This window comes from Talpa occidentalis, unplaced genomic scaffold (assembly GCF_014898055.3).
Source record: "Talpa occidentalis isolate TD23 unplaced genomic scaffold, MPIMG_talOcc4v2.1 talOcc4.3, whole genome shotgun sequence".
In the NCBI taxonomy this organism is placed as follows: Eukaryota; Metazoa; Chordata; class Mammalia; order Eulipotyphla; family Talpidae; genus Talpa; species Talpa occidentalis.
In genome coordinates, this window is record NW_023603184.1 from 123,160,644 (window position 1) to 123,179,233 (window position 18,590).

At 38.6% G+C, this 18,590-nt stretch overlaps 1 protein-coding gene across 8 annotated transcripts in view; it reads left to right on the forward strand.

The window, feature by feature from the left end:
- SPATS2L (spermatogenesis associated serine rich 2 like) overlaps positions 1–18,590 on the forward strand; it is a 171,755-nt gene that overhangs the window by 63,326 nt on the left and 89,839 nt on the right. For all 8 annotated transcript variants that reach the window (XM_054699981.1, XM_054699976.1, XM_037523797.2 and 5 more), the window contains one exon: positions 18,101–18,161. In XM_054699981.1, the coding sequence (XP_054555956.1) occupies positions 18,101–18,161 (61 nt within the window). The remainder of the gene's footprint in view (positions 1–18,100; positions 18,162–18,590) is intronic.

Here is an 18,590-nt window from a genome sequence, read left to right on the forward strand (position 1 = left end):
TCTATCAGTGACTTGAATGATAATGAACTTGATATAAACAATAAAAATAACAGATATCTGTTAAACTCTTATTTGTCAAACGGTGCTCTGTTCTGTTACTCTATATTACTTTATTTAATTCTTACAACTATTCTACACAATTGATACTGTTATGTCCTTTATACATGAGTAAACTGAAGCACAGAAAATTTATTTTTTTCTCTTTTGTTAATTTTTTTTTATTTTTTAGATCATTGTTCATTTTTAAACAATATTTGCTTCCCCCCACCTCCTCAGGTGTAGTCCCCATAAAGTTTCCTTCACCAATGCACCCGTGCACCATCACCTCAGTCCCTCCCTCTGATCCTCCCTCCCTCCCTTTGATCCCTCTTCCTCCTCCTCCCCTGCAGTATGTCTCTGGTTTTATAATTGTCCATTTTTGCTTTGTTGTGTTGTGTGCTGTTATTTTTTTACACTGATGTCTTATTTGGTTCCCCTATATTCCTGCTATAAGTGAAACCATCTTATATTTTTCTTTTTCCTTCTGGCTTATTTCACAGAGCATAATTCCTTCTAGTTCCATCCACGTTGCTGTGAATGGCATGAGTTTATCTTTTTTGATTGCTGAATAATATTCCATCGTGTATATATGCCACATTTTCTTGATGCAGTCATCTGTTTTTGCGCATTTGGATTGCTTCCAGGTTTTACCTATTGTAAATAGAAGCACAGAAAATTTAAGTAATTTCTTCAAGGGTACAGTTCTTTAGTGTCAGAGCTGACATTCAAACCCAGATTTTTTTATCTACTGGCATAGTTGCATAAATGATAACCATCAATTTGTGAATGACTAAAGTGAAATGTATAGCTAAAATGGAAAGTTATAAATTTGGTATCCAAAAGATCCCCATCAGAATAAAAAAATTAATAAGACAAAATTGGCTTATCTTCTTATAACATAAACTAATGCATTTAAGTTCCTCAAAAATCAACTGCAAAAGTAAGTATTGGAGAAAGGGAATTTGCTGATAAATCACATGAGGAAATGGTGGTGGTTTACATTTACTATTGACTTATTATGACTAATGTATAGTGTGATGTGATTGTGGACAAATTGCAATCTTTCCTTACATTAAAAGAAAAAATAAAGCATAGAATGAATATAGACAATAGGTAGGTATGTGGGTGGGTGGGTGGGTGGGTGGATGGATAGATAGATGATAAATACTTCATGTAAAGAAGACAACATTATGTCACATGAGGAATGTCACATGAGTGTCTGACAATATAAAATTCTGACAATATAAAATGTCTTATCCAGAAAGTAATTTAAGGATCTATGAAGCCTTTCTTACTCTAACCTCCTATGATTCTATTCTAGAATAGGGAAAACACACTTAAGATAGTTTTAGAAGAGTGGTCAGGTTTGTGGACTGTCTGGAGGCAGAACCTGGGAGCATTGGCCTGAAAAGCTACAGGAAAGAAGTTGACTCAGTTTTACTGAAGAATTTACTCACAATTACACTGTGCAGAAGAATCTCTCTTAGGAAGCATTGAGTCTCCTTTGAGCAGAGGCTGGATGTCCATGTTATGAGGATGTTGGTGGAGAGAACTTTCACTCATAAGTCAGAGAGATGAGAGGCCTCTGAACCCCTTGTAATTCCAAGATTCCAAAGAGTAGACAATTACTAACTTCTCTCTGTGAAACAAATAGTGAGAGATGGATGTTGATTTGAGTATTGAAGCTGCCCCAGTTTGCAGGACTGTGGGTGAGCTGAGACCCAGAGATGCTTTCTGTGGGAGTTAGATTGAGTTATGAACCAACTCAAACACAAAAATTGAAGTTAGATAAGAATATATTTGTGCCTTTCTGGTGACAGTTTCTTTAGATTTTGCTTCAGTGGTAAGTCACAAATTGTTTTCCAGCAAAGTTAGATATTTGGAGGCGTTTCTGGTCTCCTTTGTAGGCCAATCTTTTCTATCACTATCTTAGATTCCTGGGCACAAAAAAATCTCAAAGGAAACAGCTCACTTCTGGAAGTTTGCCCAGTATCTGCTGGACCTAACTTGTTTTCAGTTTTCATTTCAAGCATTCAGACAATAAATGACTAAGAGAGAATGACATGCCATGGGCCTCATGGAAATGTATAGACTGAGGAAAAATGACAAACTACGCTGTAATTTTTGAAATCTTGGAGTTACCAGGAACTTAAAAGTCCCTCATCTCTTCCTGAACTGTAAGTGAATCCCCTCTTCAACACCCCATTAACTGCTCCTTCAGCTTCTGTTCAACTAGTTCTGTAATAGGAGATTCTCTATTTCCTAAGACATTTCCTGTCATTTAAAGACCCAGATGTAACAGGAAGAGATGGAAGGGGAAACAGAAGACAGCAAGTAAAGGAAAGATAGCAGTTGTTTGGAAAAGTGTATTCCACAGTGGTCTGTCCCCCTTGAGAAGTGAGAGCAACGTTGAAAACACTGAGAAAACATTGTTCTTCCCAGTGATGATTTTCCTTCCCTATTTGGCTTTTTCTCTTTTTTTTTTTTTTTTTAACCACGCCAGATTTACATTTCTGATTCTAATTGTTGTGGATACTAAGATTTCTTACCTTGAATGAACCCACTCATAATTTTTAAACGATTCACTTTATTTGCATTGAACCAAAACAATGGTACCAAACTAGTGTAATAAACATAAGCTAGGAGTTGGTTTCAAAGGCTCAAGTTCCCATCTTGCTGTTGACTGACTTGGGACCTTGGCCATAACTCTGTATACCTGGTGCCCTCATCTGCAAAATGGAGATGATAATGCCTACCTTGTAGGAGCATTGTGAGGACTCAGTGAAACAGACACAAAGAGGTAAAATCATCCAACACAGTGGGGGAGGGGTGGTTGTTTTGTACACTGTCATATCCCAGCACCTACTGGTGCCTGGCACTGAGGAGGGGCTCAGGGTTTAAGTGGAGACAATTTATGATTGAGTGAATGAATGTAAGTGCTCAGTACATAATGACTCTAACTAAAGAGATGGCAGTACCATCAGACAAGAGAAGTCTTTGTAAAGCAAGAGGCTGATTGATTATTCAGAAGTTTGAAAAAGGAGAATGCTTTGTTATTGCCAAATTAATTTTTTCTCTATTATACAGCATGGCTTCAGTATTTTTTTAAAAATTAGACTAAAAATGTAATTATTATCTAGTCTGTGCTCAGTCCTTACCCTGTGTGTTCCATGAGGAATCTAGAGTTGTCTTATTCTGTCTAGTCATATATTGTTTGAAAGCTTGAAATGAAAAATGAAACCAAGTAAACTCTGGCTGGTAGCCATTCAGAAATGTTTTTTTAAGTAGATTAATTGTTGAAGATATTTTTTCCCCCTTAATGCTTACTCATTTTTAAGAGAAGCATTTAGTAAAACAAACATGAATCTTTTTGGTGTCTGGTTATCTCTTTTTCAAGACTGAATTTAGTAAATTATGTGGTATTGGCTGTCAGTCACCAAGTAAAAATGAAACCAAGTGAAATTTTTAATGTAATTTATGAGTTGCTTTCCTAGAGCTAAATGAAACTCAGCTACATATCTTTTATTTGCTTTGGAGCCTTTAACATTCATCAGATTAAAACATGTTTTTAGCAAAATAAAAAGGGCAAAGAATCAAGTTACATCAAGTTGAAATGATTTTTTAAAAAAAGAACCAATGTTTGATTGAGCATTTTAAGAATAACATAAGAAATAAGGTCTAGTCCCAGAACCTTATAATCAAAAATGACAGTGGAGTGGGACAGAGAATTGGAGTAGAGTGGAACTCCCATTTGCTAAAAGGAAAAATGAAACACGGATGTTATCTCTTTGCTGCATTACAAACAGGACAAGCGTATAATTGAAACCACACTATATAACACCCTCCTCGCATACTGCCTTCAGATGTCATCTGATTGCTTACTGCCTCCTAATCTTACCTCCCTTTAGAAGCTGATAGTAAAATTACACTGCATTACATTTTGCTAAACACATTGTATGTAGGCAAGGTACCTGTGGACCCCAATAACCATTGATTGATTGACTTCTCTTCACTATGCCAGTAGGTTTTCTTTCTGACCTCACACTTGACTTACTTATTTCTGCCAGAGAGGGTTCAGTTCTGCTCTTTATCTTACCTGAAATGCTATTCTTATCATTGTCAGCACAACCTCAAAACCATGCAAAAGAGCGCCTCCTCTTAGAAACCCTCTCTAAATAAACCCTCCTAAAGTAAAGCCCTCTTACCCCTCTAGAAGCCCTTTTATAAATATAGTTGTTGTCAGATCAGAATGACTTAAAGTTCTGTTACTCACATTCTTACTTCTGTTGCCTCTGGCATCTCCCACAATATGTACCCCTTAAAAATAGGCATTGAGGCTGGCCCTCCACAGGCAGTGTCCAGCCCATGGGGAACACACTCAAAGGTTGTGTCCTACATCTGGATAATGACATCTTCTGTTTTGGTAAAAATCAGATAACACTGATTTCTTGTTTCTATCAATTTGCCAAGAATGAGTATATATGGAATCAAGGCTGTGAGAAACTGATCTATTTCATCAAACAAGTGATCAAAACCTAACACATTTAGAACTCAAAATTTCTTTAAAGTAGATTGGATGGCTAATAGAAAGTCTTCTGAGAGGAAATAATATATGGTATTATATTTATTTTGAGAAGCCTGTAGAATAGTTGAGCTACTGTACAAAAGAACAGTTTTGATTCACTCAATCTTTAGAAAAATGATTTGAAAGGGATTAAACTACATATCGCTTAGGCTTACCAACTATCGTAAACAATTGGTACTTTCTGAAATTCCCCCAAAGTGAGTTGAAGCATAGGGCAGGCTGGAGCTCAGTGTAAAAGAGAGGACGTGGTGTCTCTGCCAGGCCTTCTTTGCTGTAAGCTAAAGAGGTAGGCAGGCAGGTCACACTAAGATTTACGAAGCACCCATAGTGTGCATGTGGATTTCAATAGCAGTAAAGGCCCTTATCTGTGGGTGTGGTTACAGTTAGTGGTCAAATGTGTTTACAGAGTAGGAGTCAATTTATTTTTTTCATACCTCATTGTAAGGCAAAATTTCAGCCTTTTTCTTTTGCACAGAGTACAGGTGGAGAGGACTAGTCAAGTGACCTGGTTATTCTGAATACAAGGTTCTGCCTTAAGAAGACATACAATAAATAGAAGGTGTTGAGGAAGTTACCTGGTTAAAGAAGTGGGATACACATGGCCTAACACTGGGAGAAGTGAACCACTTTGCTCTTGTCAAGAGCCCTTGACTCTGAGAATGACTAAAACATCATGGGTTTGGAGGAAACTAGGAGTGGATGGGTGGCTGTAAGGGGTGTGGGGAGGGCAGGGGGAGGTTCAAAGTGATCTGACATTGCTGGTTTTAATGTGCCATTTAAAGGGATAAGCCCAGATATTGAAAACTGGGACATAAATTATTTTTAAAAAATCCAGTGCAACCAAGAAAGAAAAAGAAAATGAAATGACATTTTTCCACTTTTTCCACAAATCCTTATTGAACATTTAGCTATTGAAGGCATTCTGCTTGGTACTTTGGAAAGAAAAAGGAAAGGTGGATTTTACCAGACTTTTTAGAAGGAAGTAATTCTTTGTATAATTTATCAAATCTATTAATATCTTATATATCTGAAGCCCTTTAAAAGTGTTAATTTTCCATAGCATATTTCAGGTGATAGCATTTCTCTTTTTTATTACAGTTAAAAATTCACTAAGATAGTAAATGTGGCTTCTAGAATTTTGAGCATATCATAAAATGGTCAGAATGAGTTTTTGTTATCTGTGATTGCATTAGAATAAACTCAAGGGCATTAAAGTCATATTTTCTCCTTTATCCATCTTGATACAATTACCTGAAATCAGAATGTGTGAATAGAGATTTAGTAATTTTTAAGTTGTTCTCTAATCAAGTCTAAGACTTTATTTGAACTTTGCTCTGTGTTGTACCTGCTTGTTGCCCTTTATTAAAGACAAGAACCTGAGCTATGAATTTGGTCACTAGATCACTGATCATATCTGGTAGCCACAAGGCAAGAAATCATGCCCTGGTATGGGGCCCTGAGCGTTCCGTGGGTAAGAGGTATTACACAATTGCGTCTACTTTTGCTCGTGCTGAAGTTTTAAGAACAGGAAAACAAATGTGCCCCTGACTATAGAGCCCTGAGAGTTTACACCCCTCTTAGCTGTGCTGCAGTAGGATAACCTTGGGGTGCTACCTTCACCTTTCTGGAGTTGCCCTGATTCTCCCTTTAGGTGGGAGTGTCCGTGGGAAGGGAAGAGTGTAGTCATATGAAGGCAATTTGTGGTCAGAAACTTGTGTTTCAGAGAGCACCTCCATCACTGCCTAGATGCATAACCATAACATCTTAAGTCTTTCTTTCTCACCTGTAATGGGAGGAGAGTAAGAAAGAAATCACAGAGGCAAGGGAGGAATCCGAGATTATCTATTTACCTATGTTCTACTGCAGTTACTATGTGCCAAGCACAGTTTGAATCACTTTACAAATATGAATTTGTTACCACCCTATAAGGTAGTTACTATTATTAGCCTAAATTTATTGATGAGGAAATGGAGGCAGAGAGAGGGTCAGTAATTTGCTCAAATCCCAAAACTAGTAAGAGGCAGAGTAGAAATTGAGGCTTAGTAAATTGGAATTACTTATTTTCTATCTTAAGAAGATAAGGAAGACTCTGAACACTAAAAAATAAGCTTCCTTTTCTCCTTGCAGTCATTTAAGGGTCCAAGGTACTATAGCTGTTGTATTGGGGTGAGGCTGGAGGTGCAGGGGTGAAAGAATCCACCAGAGACAGTGGAGGACAGAAAAGGTAGATTTGTTGGAATACCCTACAATTGGGCAAGATGGAAGATGCCCATGAAGAAGGATTCGGGACTCCCTTTCATAACCTGTTTTCATGGACATTTCATGACTGGGCAAGTCAGCTTGGGTCACTTATGGATGTCTGGTGCTGGGCATTGACCAATGTGTCCTGGTCCTGCTTCCACATTCATCATCCAAGTGATCAGTCTTATGGTCTGGTTGCCATAGTAATCTTATCAATTCCTTTATCTGTTCAAGCCTCACAACCCTTCCTGCTGAGCCTGGAATGGAGGCTTAGATTTCAACCTTATTAAATGATACCCCAACAAGAAGTACCTTAGTCAATATGGTTAATACAACCTCTGCCAGGGTCTGACTGTAGAGGCTTCCTCCTGTCTGGTGGTTGGGAGATGGGCTCTGATAGTGTGACCCTAAAGAGAAATAGCATTCCTAAAAATGTGTTGAATTCACGTGTTAGTTTTTTAAAAAGCAAACACAGGCAACAAATACCGACTAATTTGCCTACCTGTTGAGAACTCCTGACAGGTAAGAAAGTTTCTCCCTTCTGCCCTCCATTGTTATCCCCACCCCCATGCTCCTCACATTAATTTTTCACAGGTCAAGACTGAACATTCATTCCTTTGGGTAAGAGCACAACCCCCAATAAAATGTTTATACCCCTGGGCAGGGTAATAAATCATTCCTTTAGCCATAAACTTAGCCAACAAGAATCTTCCAGTGAAGTCAAGAACCAGGAACTTGTGTTAGAAGGCAATAAGGAGAGAGGTAGCCTCAGGGTACAGTGCGAGGAATGTTTGCTAATGGATTGCTCTGCCTGGACTAATGTCCAGGAAGATTAGAAGCCCTTAGCAAACTATACCCGGAAACTGACCTTTGAAATGATGACTGCAGTTCCATCCTACTGTCTCTCAGCCTCTGGGGCAGTCAGTGTAAAGGTTGCAAGCTCCTCTAACTTGTGTCTTTCCCAGAATAAGAATGAAAAACTGTACTTTGACTAACAGGGGCCTGAAGGCAAAAATACTGGCCAGTTTTACAAAAAGAACACTTTCTCAGAAGGTGAGTCCCTCTGAGCCCCAGGTGGCAGAGGCCACCAACCCACTACTGGTTCCTCAGCCACACCCAAGATCCTGCCACCTACCCAGGTTACTGACTCCACCTGCGTCAGACTTACAGGTCACAGTAAAAACAACTTGATAAAGGTAACCGGCTGGGGAAGAGGCGCTATCTGCTTACTGAGAGAGCAAATAGCTGGGACTGTGCAAGGAGTTCTGATTTGGAACACCAGGACACCTTCAAAGTGAGTTGGAGGCTGGTGGTGTGGGAAAGCCTTTGGAGGAACTGTATGGGTGGAGGGAGAGATTAGAGAGGGGCTGGCTGCCTGCAGGTTCTAGCCTGCTGGGTGGTGAGGTGCTGCCCCAGTTCCCCAGTATTTCCTTCCCACTTAACCCCAGAGTGTTCAAGGTAGTACGCTGTATGCTGTTCTTAATCAGCCAGTGCCAGTGACATTTCAAGGAAGAAGGAAGAACCCGACTTTCTCTTGTAGAAAATCATTAAATGTTTTCCATTAGAGTTCTGATGAGCTAGGAATGATGAGCTAGGAATGCATGTTTATTGGGTCAAAAGTTTTTGAAACTAGGAAAGTCTCTGCAGAGATGATGGCTTCCTTTACTAGGTGCTTACTCCATCACCAATGAGCCAGCTCCCCCAGAGTCAGGCTTAGTTGGGATTTTTCTTTGCTAGTCCTGAATTACATTTTAGAACCACAATGTAGGTTTTCTTTGGAAATGAATATGCAGTGTTTTCCTTTAAAAGATGATATAAAAAGTTAACTGCTAGCCCGCCACCTCTGTGGTGCCTGGCTTCTGCAATGAGACGTGTAGGCTGGCCACATCCCAACCCCATGTTGCTCTCTCCAGAACTCAGGAAAAGTTCCAGCTCTGACTTCCTCTGTTGCTTCCTGGTCCAGCTCATTTCTGTGCTTCTGAGGACCTGTCATTCTCCATCCAGTGATAGTATTTTTTTAGGCGCATGAGCTCTGGAGCCAAGAGGTCCAAGTTCAGATCTCAGTCAGTCTCTTCCTAGCTCTGTGACTTGAGTATGTAGCTTTACTCTCTGTGCCTCCATTTCTCTTTCTGTAAAACCAGAAGATAAACCATATGAACACTTATACTCCACATATTATAAGGAGTAGAAGAGTTAATACAAAGCAAGTGCTTAGAGCTGTGCCTGGTATACAGTAAGACTTCATTCAAAGAGTGTTATTTTGTAACCAGTGCTAGCATTCCCCACAGAACTGGGCATATTATAGGTGTTTAATAAATGTTTTCGAATAATAAGAAAAAACATTGCCCTTTCAGTAGAAAATTGCCCATAGCTAGTTGAGGAGCTGAGGAAATGAGAGAGAGAAGGAATGCAGGTTATTTCTTTTTCCACACTGGGGAAGTTTGTGGTAAGGTGTCTGGTGTTCAGGAGAACTGGTGCTTAGTGTTTTGTGTCGACACCTTGGGATTTGGATTTGCTCACTGGGAGGATGGAGCACCCAGTGTGATCCATAGGGAGTGGGTCTTTGATGATGTGCTTGGAAAGGGTGGGATTTATTCTTCTGAACCTCCTAATGCAGGCCACTTCACCTTTCCTGAGGCCTTGTTGAGGATGGGTGTGTTTTAAAGGCTCGAGCTGACATCATCGCATCTTAATAGAACTGAGCATAATTGAATTGCTGATACAAGTGGGTACTTGCACCAGGCCTGGGTCACCCCCATCTCTATGGAAACACATGTTTGCTTTAAAGCCCAGCAATCAGAAGCACAACCTTACAGGAGCCAGCATCAGGTCACTTTTGGAAAAAGGCATTTATTTATATCCTCAAGCCGTCAGAGACCTATGAAATGAAATAATTTCAAATTAAATAGAAAAGCATGCCATAGATGAATGCTAATACTGCCTGCCATGTGCCCTCCCCCTGCGCGCATAGTGCCTGAGATCTGCTGCATTTATTTTAGCTGTCCTTTGCTCTTTTGCTTCCATTTGCATTCTGCTGCCATGGGGAGGTGGTTTGGCACTTTATGCAAAAATGGTTAATCTTCATTCATACGCATTTCCCAGTACTAAAATGGAAAATTCAAAGCTGGGCCTGCCATCAAGTGTGCTTTGTGCTCCGCTGCTGTCTCTGTGTGCAGCACACACAAGGGCATACAATTCGGAGCACTCTACCACCTACACCAGCACCCAGGCTGCTGAGTGAAGACATTCTCCCACAAAGGTCTGAAACTTGCATCAGCACATCTTGCCCTAGATGTGCTCAAGTGATATTCTGAGTGATTGGAAGCTTTTATCTGCCTCTAGAAGCAGGCCTTTTCAAATAAGTATTGACTGTTAATGACCTGTTTAAATAAAACATTCAATTTTCTTTCTTTCTTCCATAAAGAACTTAGTAGGCAGTGACATTTCGAAACCAAAGGCTAACCCTGCTTTTCAAAAGAGGCAGAGCCAGAGCTTTTAAATGTGAATTTTTTCTCTGACATTTGCCCTTAAAATGCTTTTCAGTGAAATTGTTCTAACAGTGGGCTTAGTACACTGAAGTGTCTTTGAATAAAAATGCAACCTTGAGATTTTTTTTTTCCCTCCAATTAAAAAAAAAAAGTCTAGGTAAGTCTCTTTCTATGAAATTCATATTTCAATCACCATTCCTTGTTTCGCTGTTTATGTGTCCTCATTCCTAATAATTAAAGCCCCTTTCCTCTAAGGAACAAGGCACTGCACAAGAACTTTTATTAAACTGTGGGAATTAAACCACGGAAGAATGAAAGCACTTGGAATGTAAGAGACCTCAGTAATTACAAGACCAGATAAAGAACAGCAAAAGAATTGAGGGAGAAGGAGGAAGCCACAAACAGAAGGGAGAGCAGTTAGGCAATAGAAAAATTAAACAACAGAAAACCTACAGAATGTTACATTCTGTAGACAAATTTCCAGTTTTATAGAGAGAACACTATTTCCCGCTTCAGCTGCCATGCAAGAGGCACTCCTGGTCTTGCCTCTGCAACTGGACACTTAGTCCTTGACCAGTTTAAAGGTGATCTTTACTGACAAATAGCCTGCTGCATCAGAGCTGGCGCCCCCACCATTTTTTTCTTTTAAGGTGAATTTTCAATTTTCTGCTACTCTGTCACTCCCAGGGCTCTTACAGACTTGAAATACCTGAGAGCCGAAATGACCCACAGAGGTCATGTTCTCTGAAGGGTAGAGACTGTGCATCTAGAAATTTGACTAAGAGTTCAAGTCATCACACCCCAAAATGCCGCTTTGGAATATTGATTGCTGTGAACTGTAAGCACTTGAAAAACAGCAAAAGCAGGAAGAGGCTTTCTCTAAACTCCCGTGTATGTCTAAAGAAAGAGACTCCTAACAGGGCTCAGCTGTCATACATCCCCTCCCCGGAGCTTCATCCACCAGTGAAGACTGGCTCTCCTCACTGAATGCAGTGGAGAAGGCACCCTACCTGGACACCTTGTCACACACGTCACACCTTCCCTCAGTCATCAGGGATATTCATGTTTTCTAATAATCACTCTCCCCGTATACCCCACCCCAGACCCCTTCCCATTAAAATGGTGTTTAATCCTAAATCTAAGTCACCTGGGAAAGTTCCTCCTTTTCCCTGGCATCACCCATGTATACATAAGTGTGCATGCTAATAAGTTACCATTTGCTTTTCTCTTGTGAATCTTTTATTACAGGAGTCTCAAATAAGAACTGGGAAAGGTAGAAGGAAAAGTACATTTCCTCCTCCACAATTCCAGCCTTATATTTGCACATCAAAGGCCTGAGGTCTTCATGCTACACCATGACCATCGAGACCCTTATCCAGTCTCAGAATTACTGCTGCTAGTGTAGATAGCGCACGCCTTTCCAAGCTCTCAAAGTGCCTCTGCCCCCTTCTCATTCTTAGAGCCCTGCTCTCTCCTATGGGCCAGTTGAGGGCAGTAGAGAATGAAATAAATTAATCTGTGATAATTATATCTTATCCAGCTATAAGAGCATACTATAAATTAAGCAAAATGCAGATATCTCTTAAGAAGTTTATCCGGGTTAGATACTGGCATTCTGGGAGACTGTTGGACACGATTCTGACCGAGAGGCGTCTTTGCAGCTTCTCAGCCACATCACATAATTGACTTCCTACCCACAATATCAGTCCTGACTCTTCCTGTTTGTGGCAACCATGAGAAAATGTCTCAGGATCTACGTGATCGCAGGGCTGTCTGGACTATACCAATGTTAGACGCATGCCTCTTTAATTGCTTTGATTTAGAAAGAAGCAGTTAAACATTAGACCTGGAATGTTTTGGACCCTCTAGCTGCATCTGAGAACCAAAGAAGCAATTTGTTGGCTGAGAGCCCACTAAATGCAGCTTTTACTCTCTCACCTGAGGGAGGAAGCTGCAGAAAAGCAGCCATCTCTTCATAACAAGTACATTCCTGTGTGAGTTAGGTGGTTTGGCTCTGTAGTCTTTGTGTCCTGCATTTGGGGAAGGCCTGCATCACATGCCTACCCCTCCTGATGGGGCAGGAGTTCTTGTTGAATTCTTAGTGCAGTTCATATACAGTGAACCCCAAGACATGTTTGTGATACTTTTGAGGTGCTGTAGACATGATGGCTGTGGGCTCCAGTGTCAGACAATTAGGGTGTGAGTCCTGGCCTTGTCACTTACTGTGGGGCCCCAGGTTAGTAACTGAATCTCTGTGCTTCCACTTTCATACAAATAAAGTAAGAATAATCAGGATTTCTACTTTATTAGGGGTGTGTGAGGCTTAATTCAAAAATTGTGTGTCAAACGCTTAGCAGAATGCCTGGCACATTATAAGCGCTCCATAAGTGTACTGATTATCATTACATAAAATTAATATCAGTACTATTAATATTAGCTAATATTATTGATATTAATAACATGTTGGTGAAAGGACCGTCCCTTAAAAACATAATTATAGAAACTGGCCCCCATTTATATATTTAGGTTTCTATGAGAATCTAGAGAATCTATCTGTTGTGTGTAGTGATGGGGTCAGAGAAAAGGCCCTTTCAATATCCCCAGCTTGAGGCTTTAGGATAGTGGTTCTCAAGATTTAGTTGGTGTGTATCTGAATGCCCTGGAGGCACCTGCACACCACTCCCAGAGCTTCTGTTTAGTGAGGGGCAGAGAATTTGCACTAGTGAGGGGCAGGGAATTTGCAATCTGGACGTCAGGTAATGCTGAAACCTCTGGGAGGCACACTTTGAGAACCCTGCCCCTGGTATAAAATTAATATACCAATCACTACCAATCACTTCATGTGCAAAGGTATATCATGTGCCTCAACCTGGGGATATTATGAAAGGGCTTCTTCTCTGACCCCAATCACTACACACAGCAAATAGATTCTCTAGATTCTCAGAAGCCAAGATAGATAAGTGGGGGCGTGTTTCTACAATTATGTTTTTAAGGAATGGTCTTTTCACTGACATATTATTAAATTTAAATTAAAATTAATTTTACTCTAGTCAAAGCCTAATGTGAATCACATATCAATTTTAAATTTTCTAGTCATCACATTAAAAAAATACAGAGAAAAGTGGGAGCCAGTTTTTAACCATATGTTATTTAAACCAATATGTCAACTATTTCAATGCATACAACACATAATCTATATTAAAAATATTAGGACAGTTCCTTTTTTGTACTAAGGCAGGGTGTATTTTACATTCTCAGTACATTCCAGTTCTTTCTACCCATGTTCACATCTCGCTTTGTATGCAATGACCCGGGAAGTTGCTTTTTTCAGGCCTCCATCCCATATACTATTGGCATGGGGATCCAGAAATCTCTATTTATAAAAGCTCCCAGTTTATTCGGATCATTAACCAGAAAGTCAAGTTGATCCTCAGCCTCTACAGCTTACTTATTTTCCTTCTCTATGCCTAATTTCAGGACTTGCCGTTTATTGATCCCTTTCAGAAACATTAAGATAATTTATTAAGTACTCTATTAACAACCCCAATTATGCAGTGTGACTTTCACATTTTTTTATAAATCATGGGAGAGTTGCATTAATTACCTTAAAATTGTCAAAAATCTTTATACTAAAATTTTTCTTATTTATTTTCTCTGGCTCTTTAAATCCAATTCAGGAAGAGTGATGTAATACCTGAGAACAGGAAAGTGAATCTGAAATCAGTAATAGGTTTCAGAGAAACAAAAGTGAAATTTTATTACTGCCTTCACAATAAAGCATGAGGGAAACAGGAGATTAAGTCAGAAAGCAATTTGGCATTTCAATACATTGTTTTAACTTTTTATGTTTTATATGATTGCATGAGAAATATATATATATTAAACTTGGAGTTTGGTACTTGATTAGATTGTCATATATATTAAACTTTACTGACTTGTAATAATTGTAAGTGCTTGAAACAAACATATTTGCCAAAATTTTACTATTCATGTTTATTTTTCATAAAATAATTTATGTTTGTTTTCAACTAATAGATTTTTCTGACTGGCATAAATGCATATTAAGTAAGATCTTTGCATAATGAGTAGTTCAGTTTGAGCTAACTTTGCACATGAAGTGATTGGTAGTAACTGTGTTTGTGGTTTATTAATTTTGCACTGGAGAAGTGTACAGGTGATATATTGGTGATCTAAATGGTGAAATTCTTTTCTTAGTGTTATCTTTTCCTAATAAATTTTTAATGATGGAAAATAAATACACATCTACAATGAAGTAAGAGATTAATCTGTTATTTCATAAGTAAAATTTCAGTCAATAATTTCCTTGATTTTTATTTTTCTCTAGGTTATATATAAAGCTTAGATGATATCTGTGCATGTTTGAAGTAATATTGCAGAAAGCTAAAGCATAACTTTAAGGAAAAACGTTCAGGCAATACCTAAGCTATTGAAACATGTCAATCTCAGGACTTGTTTTTCTGGTTATTTTAATTTGTTTTGACTAGTTGTATGTATGGACTATGCATTGGTGGATTTGAAGAGTTCGTTCTCGGTGATTGTTTGGTTCTAAGAACAATCTTAAGTGACACCAGGAATTAGAAACCAGGTTCTTTGCCAAGAATTCAGAGCTCCCTGAACCTTTCTAGTGGACTTAAAACCCTAAGATTCATCTCTGTTAGGATTTATATGGGTATTCACCAGAGGCAGTGGTGATATACTGTCAACTGTGGTGACCACCTGTGACTGTGAGCCAAGTAGGTTACCCCTAGGGTAACCTAGGGATCTACAGCTGTGATGACTGGGGTTTCAGGCTGTCCAGAACACTGGGCAGTCATTTGGGAGGAGATGACAATATGTTTCCTGGAGTTAATTTAACTCTTTAAGTTAAGCAATTAAGGTAAAGATTAAGTTGATCTGAGTGTCCAGCTGCAGTTCATAGTCAAAAACAGAATTCCAAAGAATAGGGACACAGCACAGTTTCATTTTCACAGGGGCAAGGAGTCAGCTCAGGCAGAACAATGAATCTGGGCAACACCACATTGTTGTCAATGCTCAGAATCTTCCAGAGGGGCCAGTCTGTGGAAGCGATGTTCCGTAGAGACCTGGATCCCTCTGTGGATCAACCTGGCCTGTTCCAAGTTTACTTCACATTTACTGATCAATAGAATCTGAGTTCACTATCTGGACACCCAAACTCTTAATTAGGGCTAACCAAATTTATGTTCTATTTAGATTAAAATCCTTCATCTACTTTCTGTGACCAGAGCTATCTCTGATTTCCCAATCCCTCCCTTATACACCAGCCAGCAAAAAGCCTTGATGTGGGGAAGGCATTGGAATCTACCTGGAAAGCAGAGCCTGTGGGGGCAGCCCTCCTCCTAGGAAAAAAAAATAAGAGTAAAATGGGCAAAGAACAACTCCCTGTAATTATTTTTATCTTATATTCCCATCTAAGAAACCTGTAATAGCTCCCATTCTACCATTATAACCTACATTTTCCTTCAACAACAAAAAAACAATGTTGTGATCAATCTCACTGGCATCACCACCAAAGAAGAGGTTTCCTTGAGTTAGACTTTGAGGTCAAAGAGGGGGTGTGTGTGTGTATATATATATATATTTTTTTTTTTAAAAAAGCAAGTGTATGTATATATTTATCAGCCTATAAATACTGTTCACCATTCAGTGCTGTCACTTCCTCAGATCTCAGAAATTTTCTATCCTCGTGGAATTACTCCCTGATTCCTCTGTGGATTATAACCATTATAACCTTCCAGCTTCAGAAAATGCTGCACACCCAAATCCTAAACTTCAAAACAAAACAAAAAACTTTTCTATCAGATTTCATACATCTGTAATGGCAAGATTATGTGTGTCCAGAAGATTTAGCTAATCTAGGTTAATGAAAGGAATTGTGACTCACAGATTCATCCTAACAAATAACAGCAAATCCAGCTGTCACCTTTGGTCCTTCATAGTTTCATAGGTAATCCTGTATCTTTTTTCCTCTCTAGCTCCTGCCCCATCCTTGTTCTCTCACACAAAGATACATACACTGTCACAAATACAAAAATCCATGTCTCTACAGAGTATGTTTATAAATGCCAGAACTTCATTTGAATAAGAAAATTAACCATCCAAATATCTTCAAATATCACGGTTGTAGACCACCTTGTAGGCACTGTGATGACTGATGAAAGGTTTCACTTTTCATCTATGGTTTGTAAACAAGAATGATTATTTGCCCTTGTACCTCACAAACCATCTCAATTGACTCTTATAGATGATCAGAAAATAAACCTGTTGTCTTTTACTAGTACCTCTCAGAAACAGGAAAAAATGAGAATGAAATTTAGGTGTTATTTGCCAACTGGTATTATTTACTTTCTCCCAAGTGCCAAGGCAGAGGATACAGAATTTACCATTCAGAGAGTTGTTAAATGGGAGACAACTTCAATAGGATGGGTGCTCTTTGCAACGCCTGTGGGAAGGAGTGCTCTTGCTGGGGATCGAGAATGCAGGGTCTGGCCTGCCAGTGCACCCAAGTGTCTGTGTCAGTGACTCTATCATCTGGAAACATACGAAAATAAAATTTTACTGTTCCTAATCTTTGATAGTACATAATAATATATCTATGAGGCTTCCTATTTGAGGAATAATAGGTTTAAGATTACATATTGCCATGCTTTCATCATAAAATCAACAAAAGGTAATGGACCTGATCTTATGCTTCATTTAAGACCTAGCGAATTCTTGCAAGTTATACCTAAAATGTGTCAATTCTAGATACTCTCTTTATTGCAAGAGTCAAAAAAAATATAAGAAGGTGCTTCTGTGCTTCTTGATGCACAGAAAGTGTTAAACATGCAAATAGTAGGATGTTAATATCTTGGCCTGTCTATTTGCTAAATTCTGACCCAAAATGTTTGTTCATTTTAAGTCATGCTCTATTTCAAAACAAAATTGAAGCTCTGAAAGATTTAAGATCTATCTTCCATAGTCACGTGTGAAAGACTTAGGGCAGATGAGACGAAAGCAAACACCACAGCTTGATATTTAGAATACAGATCTTGGACTGCAAAGGTAGAAAACCTAAAGAATTTTGGGAAATAGGATTATGGGAAGTATTAAGAGTCCATTTGAAACTGACAGTCATGGATTTATGATCATTAAAAATATAGCGAAGGTATGTATTGATCTGGATGGATGTTCACGATAAGTTGGTAAGTTAAAAGCAAGTTTAAAAGTTATTATATACAGTTTGGGTTTTTTCAATGTTTAAATCTGAAAACATTTCTCCTCTTTCTTGCTCTAGCACTTGGTATAATTTTACATGCATGCAGGAAATAATAAATGTTCTATTAACTGAGGCTGATAAAAGGCCTGGAAGTATGATGACAGTGCTAGTTAAAACAGATACGCTTTTCCTCCTTTGAACTATTTTTGACCACCTCTCTTTTACATAATGAGTAAAAACACAATTAAGGTGCATACCCATCTGTCTTTGCCATATTTCATGTCAGTATGCTATAAATAAAGAATTTTACATTGTCTCTAGTGTTATTGTAACATGCTTTTAGAACATATATAAGTCAAACGCTCAACTTGAAAGAATTTTTACTTTCTAAAATGGCATTTGTAATCATGGATGAATGAAATTGTTTACTACGTTGGCAGAGAGCATAAAAATAACACATTGAGAAATCAATTTTAAAACTTTAATCTTTTTTTCCCCTCTTCTTTATAGGGTTTACCCCACTAGAAGCAAGATGGCTGAACTCAATACACATGTGAATGTCAAAGAAAAGGTAAGATAAAGTGTATATTGTAGAAATTCCAAATTGGATATTCTAGTCTCACACTACTAAAAACTTAATTGCAGTGAAAGAAAGGGAAATGATTTTAGAGATACATAGTAAGTCTGACACACAAGGAAACTAACAGAATATGAGTGATGATTACTTAATGTGTTAAGCATATTATATTCATTTTCTCATTTAATCTTGATGACCATAACCTCATAAATACAATACTATTGTTATTTTTTTAAAGACAAGGGAATTAAGACACACAGAAGTTAAGTAATTTGCCTAAGTCCACATAACTAATAAGTGACAGAGCTGGGATTTGAAACCCGGCAGTGCCATTCTGCAGTGCATAACTTTTAACCTCCTTATTAGTTGCATCTAAGAACTGTTAATCACTGTCTCCAGAAATGGCCTTAAATGGAGATATCC